The following is a 5,753-nucleotide window of genomic DNA, read 5'->3' as shown; positions in this document are numbered from 1 at the left end:
TGGTCAATAAGGTTCTAATATTATGTTAAATATTCCTCAAAACCAATAAAACAATTCAAAATCCAAAATACTTATTACATTAAATAAAATTCAATCTTTGAAAAAAAAATCTAAACTTTAATGAAACAACATAAAGCATTTAAAGCATTGAATCATAAAAAAAAGAAAAGTCTCGCGAAAACAAGCAAGGCATACCAACAAATAAAGTGGCAGGAACTCTCAATCAAAGCTCAACCTACTAACTAAAGCTAAAAACCTGAAATAATATTAAAATAGAGAGGTGAGTTCAACCAACTTAGTGAGAGAATAACAATTAATATACATCTTAGATATTCATAGTTTACAAGTCATATATATCTTGATATAGATTTACATACTAAACATATTAATATAAAATAATGGAATACATGTCAGAGATCAGATGACAACCAAAAGCATAGTTTTTAAACTCAACCCGGTCCAAAGCCTGGGTTTCGGGTTGTGACCCGGTCGCTCGGGTCAATTTTTTTAAAAAATCAAAACGACATTGTTTTAGTAAAAAAAAAAGAAGTAAAAGTCAACGGGTTGCAACTGGGTTTTTTACTAGGTCTTATGAGTCAACCAGTTGTCGGGTCAACCCACCAAGTCATGCCGGGTTTTGCCTTTCCCTATTTTTTCTTAAACCTGGCCCGGTTCCAGACACGGACAACCAGGTCTCAGGTCGACCTGCTAGGCCGGGTTTCAAAACTATGACCAAAAGTGATCATTGTGGGAGGATCAGTTGCCAAAGGCTGATGCCTCTCTCACTAGCTAGGTATACATAATACGCACACGCGCGCGCGCGCGTGTGTGTATATATATATATATTCAAGAAATAACTATTTGTACTCGTCATATAATCAACATACATATATTATTTATATTACATGCATATTAAAGATTATCTCACTCACCCAGAAAATTAAAGCAAAATATAAACGGATATAGAACTGGAGACTACTAAAGATCGTTAAAAGAAATATCAACAAAACCTATAACGAGTACGGAAAACACTAAAAAACAACTCAAAGCAAGATAATATAAAAGATTAAAATTCTAAACTTAGAGACCAAAATGTAATTTTAAAGACAAACTAATTCACCTGATCGATTTTGAATATAACTCAAACTGATCAAACCTAATAGATTTGATTAACCCTTACTGTTAGGTCAATCGATCGACCAAAATGACCAATTTGATCAATCACTACCACAAGCCAACTAGTTGGCCGATTTAAACCAACCAATCGATTAATAACAACCAATCAATATATCAACCAGTTTAGCCAACTGGTCAGTTAATTGATCAAAATTTTCAGAATCCCAATCAGCCAGTTTTTAAATTTGCAATTCCTTAAACAATTAATCTATTCCTTTAGAACCTATAATTCCACTTCTTAATATGTTCGTTTTTAGTCAAAATTAACACCCTAAACATCAATAAAAACTCTTAAATCGTTTCATCATCAAATTAAAATAAAAACTCTAAAAACTTCTTAAATTCTTTTCTAATCAATTTCCTAATCGAAAATAACAAAAAAAAACAAGAAGAAGAAGGAGATATTGCTTATAGAATTCTGAGTTATTTGAAGTTGCTTGAATGCAGAGATCGGGGATAGGAATCCTTTTAGTTGCTTAATCTATCAAAAAGCCTTTACAATTATGACAAATTATGACTTCATCTTTAAGCAAATGACAAAAAAAGGGTTTAATATTTAAAAAAGGGCATGTTTTCACTTTTCATTGTCACAATTATCAGTAAACAAACGCTATTTAAAAAAAGTTGGGAGAATTTTCTTAGATACAGATGAAGTGTTTAAAACTTTATTAGATTTATTTTTATTGATGGATATACACACAAATTCTTGGGAGGATGTCATATTTTTTTTCTCTTTTAAATTTGTTTTGATACTACTAATGTGTTTATACAATAAATTGATTATATATACTATCCAAAAAAAAACATTATGTTTTGAGAGATTTCACAGTATTAATGTCGAGATCAAATCTTAAAATATTTTTATGAAGTTAACTCTCGAACAACAAAGGTTGTTTTCATTATCATTTAAACCAACTTCTCCAAGATTTCTTTTTTTATTATTATTTTAGTATGACAAATCAAAGAAAATTAAAAGAATCTGGTGGGGGTGTTTTGGATTTTAAGGGAACAAGCACATGAAAAGAGATATATAGCATAGAGAAGCATAGTTTTAAAATTCAATTTAAAGATTAATTTAGGATAAAATTCGTGTTATGGGTGATCTCTAAATCTTGCAAACATTAAAAAAAAGAAAGATATATAGCATAGATAAGCATAGTTTTAACCGGATGAACTCATGACACAGAATCTACCCCAAGATTTTAACCGGATGAACTATTTTGTTTTTCTATTTTTTTAATCTGAACTAATCTAAGATGGATCGACCTGCCCGCCTGTTCACGTTTTGAAACAAGGCAGACAAGAGCTCCATGTTTTTGAAGTTTGAATAAAACATCAGACAGAAGAAGTTTGAAGTTAATAAAAGTATGTCCACTAACTAACATAGTAAACACTGGACCCACATTTACCATAATACCCTTCCAATTCATTTTTCCTTACACTCACCTCCCTACTCCCACAGAGAGATTACATCACAGCAAAGTATACAGAGAGTCACACACATAGACTAACCAATCAACGTATATCTATCAACTCTTCTCTCTGTCTCTTCCTCCATCTCTTGGTGTTTCATTTCGGTCATGTTTTGTAGTTGTACTTAGTTTTCTTTTTTCAGATTTTGGAATCTCAATGTTTCTTGATCTGGGCATCAAGTGTTTCTTCTTTAGATCATAGTTTAGTGTTAAAAATCTTTGCTTTTGTCACTATAAGAGGAAGACCTATCTGGGTTTTGGTCTTTTTGAGTGCCTTTTGCTTTCTTTAACAAATTCAAAGTAATGGGTTTCTTGTTGAAGTTGCAAATAAGGTTTGCTCAATATCAGGTTGGTTTCATTTAGCCGTTCTGTTTTTGAGATATTTTTGATGTTTTGTTGTGTATTTGTATTGGTTTTTTAGTTTTTGATGTTTGTGGCTTTTGAGGAGCTACTTGAGATTGTTTTTGATGATTAATTTAGCTCTACTATGTCTATATATTGTGAAAGTTGAGATTTTTATGCTTTTCATGGATCTTGCTTTGAACTGGTTTAAGGAGATTTTGTGCGATTTTTTAAAGTATTGTGAGTCTGGACTCTTTGATTCATCAGTTTTCAAGATATCAAATTAGTGACCCTTAATTTTGAGTTATTGGTATATAGATGTGCCTTCTCTTCTTGATTTCACTTTCACTGTTATTTATGTTATTATGTTTCTGGCTATTGGAAGCTATGTGATATCTGTTTCAATCCTTTTGTCTAAAATACCTCAGGTTCTGTTTGCTTTGATGAGGATATAGAAATGGATGTTCCTCATTCTGCATTTAGCTGTAGTGGAAATATATGAAAAAAGAGCAAGTCACATGACTTATTGTTAATGGGCATGGAAAACTATGTTTTTACTCCCTTGATTCTGATAAAGTGATGATCTTTTAGAAGTTGAGTATTTTAACTTTCAAGCACACATTTGATAGGAAAAACCTTTGTGATTGTGTTGGTCCTTTGTATTGTATTTGCAACCAAATAGGGGGTAAAGACTATGTTCTTAACATGAAATGAGTCATCAGCTTCATATCTGTAGTTCTGTTCTTGTTTGGGGTTTTCGAGCCGAGAAAATGGCATATGGCCTCTTTGTGTAATCCATTATGCGTGTATAATAGGTCATTAAAGGGAAGGGAGCTATTGCACTAAGTTATGAATATAAGATAAGTGAAACCATGTAAGCATTTGGAATCCTATAAATGATGTCATGCATTTATTATTTAATTAATTGGAAGGTAGTGTGAAGTCATCTTTGAAACATGTCTGGATTCAGACGCAAGGTTTTATGTTAATGTTAGCAGTGGAGTTGGGCTGGTTAGTCTTGAAATTATTCATTTTATGAAGCACCACTGATCATAGAATAGAAATCTCTATAAGCTTTGTAATGCATGTTTCTGGTTGGCTGGCATGATACATGAACTCTGCTCAGATGGTTCACTGTTGTGAAACCATGGGTGTGCTTCTTGCCATTGAAATTTCTTTTTTAAAAGCTTAACTCTTGTTTCTTTGATTTGACAGAAATATTCTTCATCTGCATGAGTTTTTCTTTCGCGGAGTTATAGAATTATGGGTAGAGGCAGAGGAAAAGGAAAGAAGTTGACTGTTAGCAATCATGATGATACTGGAAGTGGCGAGGAAGAGAAAATTCCAGCACAGAAGAGAAGGGGAAGGCCACAAAAACCGCTGAAAGATGACATCGATGAGGAGGAAGTTGAAAAAATTGAAGATGAAGATGTAGAGAAAGGAAAAACTGACATCACAAGCAAAGATTCAAAAAGTCCAACAGCAGCAGAAAATGGAAAGAAGAGGAAGCGATATTCACAGGCAAGGGAGAAACCAGATTCAGTAAAGGAAGAAAACGGTGTTGGAACCAGATCAAGTACTGATGACTCAACCAAGTCTAATGGTTTTCGTCATAATGGAAGTAGGCGGAAAAGCAAGCCTCGTCGTGCTGCTGAAGCAGGTGTGGAATGTAAGTGAAGCCATTGTTGGCTTTTGCAGTGGGTCTCTTCTTTTGATGACTTTCCAGTAAATTATATAGGAATTGAGGCCTAGTAAAATCTCTAGTTTCATTTTGAATTTTTTGGTTTATTATTTTGGTCATCCTTTTGCCGATTTCTTCACTTTAATTGGGAGTTTTGTACTGCCTGTAATTTTTATAATGCTATTATGTTTCATACCGTCTCTGGGTTCCTCTATCATATGATTTGCATAACATGCTTGGCCCGTTGAAATGTCCTCTTCATTCCTTCCAGATGTCTGTTGTGATTATTTCCTATAATTTTATCTTCATCATTGCACTTATAATCTCACAGCTCCTTGTCAAACTCCTTTGAGCGGTTGAAACGACAAGGAAGTCTGCCTGTTCGTAGAAAATTTATGCCATCTACTCTTAGTTCCTATCAGTTATGCATATGATGTGGAAAAACGTTTCAAATTATCTTTCTTCCTGTCATGGCATTTTGATCCAGCTGGTAGGAGTTGGGGGACTACAATTACCGGGGTAGTGTATTGGGTTGTGGCAAACAGCTGAGTTTTACATCTGCCTTTTGCTGTGGACTTGAATGGTAGGCTCACGTGCTTTGCGTATGTATTTCTCAATTCTTTCTCTGCCTTCAAAATGCTTGATCGATAGTAGTGCAGTTGTGTTCGCTTACCAGGTCTAGAGCTTCTGAATTACATTTCGTAAATTCATTTACCTTGCCTCAGAAAAAGAGATGATGTAGATACGAGTGATGGTCTTTGTCTTGTACGTTTAAGAATTTGCTGAAGTTTGTCCTTAGTTGAAGATTCTTATGATCTTGCATTTCTTTATTCAAGAGTGTTAGTTAAAGACAAAAGGTTAGAAATTGTGCGTGATAAGCTTTATTGACAGTGAAGCTGAGAAGTTTGAATTGATCACTTGAAAACCCTGAGCATCAGTTTGAACCTCTTATCAAGTGCCTTTAGTAAGAACACAAGCATCTTGAATAGTTAACAGCATGAGTGAGCAAGCACAAACAATTCTGCTTCATGTTCAGTGAATTCTGGCCTTCTAGGGCACAATGCATTGAATGATGTTGGACT

General features: G+C 33.8%; 1 protein-coding gene across 2 annotated transcripts; it reads left to right on the top strand.

The window, feature by feature from the left end:
* The first annotated feature begins 2,553 nt into the window (after positions 1-2,553).
* On the top strand, positions 2,554-4,921 carry LOC133700377 (uncharacterized). Of its 2 annotated transcripts, none has more exons than XM_062123885.1 (2): positions 2,554-2,696; positions 4,206-4,921. In XM_062123885.1, exon 2 carries the CDS (start codon positions 4,254-4,256, stop codon positions 4,665-4,667), a length of 414 nt encoding a protein of 137 aa, XP_061979869.1. In that variant the 5' UTR covers positions 2,554-2,696; positions 4,206-4,253; the 3' UTR covers positions 4,668-4,921. The 2 variants fall into 2 exon arrangements, with proteins under 2 accessions (XP_061979869.1, XP_061979868.1); XM_062123884.1 differs by having other exon boundaries at positions 2,557-2,996.
* The last annotated feature ends 832 nt before the right edge of the window (positions 4,922-5,753 follow it).

Source organism: Populus nigra, chromosome 8 (genome assembly GCF_951802175.1).
Source record: "Populus nigra chromosome 8, ddPopNigr1.1, whole genome shotgun sequence".
In the NCBI taxonomy this organism is placed as follows: Eukaryota; Viridiplantae; Streptophyta; class Magnoliopsida; order Malpighiales; family Salicaceae; genus Populus; species Populus nigra.
Note: the sequence above shows the minus strand (reverse complement) of the source record. Positions and strands in the feature narration are given on the sequence as shown.

Bases quoted from the DNA above. Each gene is read 5' to 3' on its own strand.
- LOC133700377 (XM_062123885.1), top strand. From the start codon at position 4,254: ATGGGTAGAGGCAGAGGAAAAGGAAAGAAGTTGACTGTTAGCAATCAT.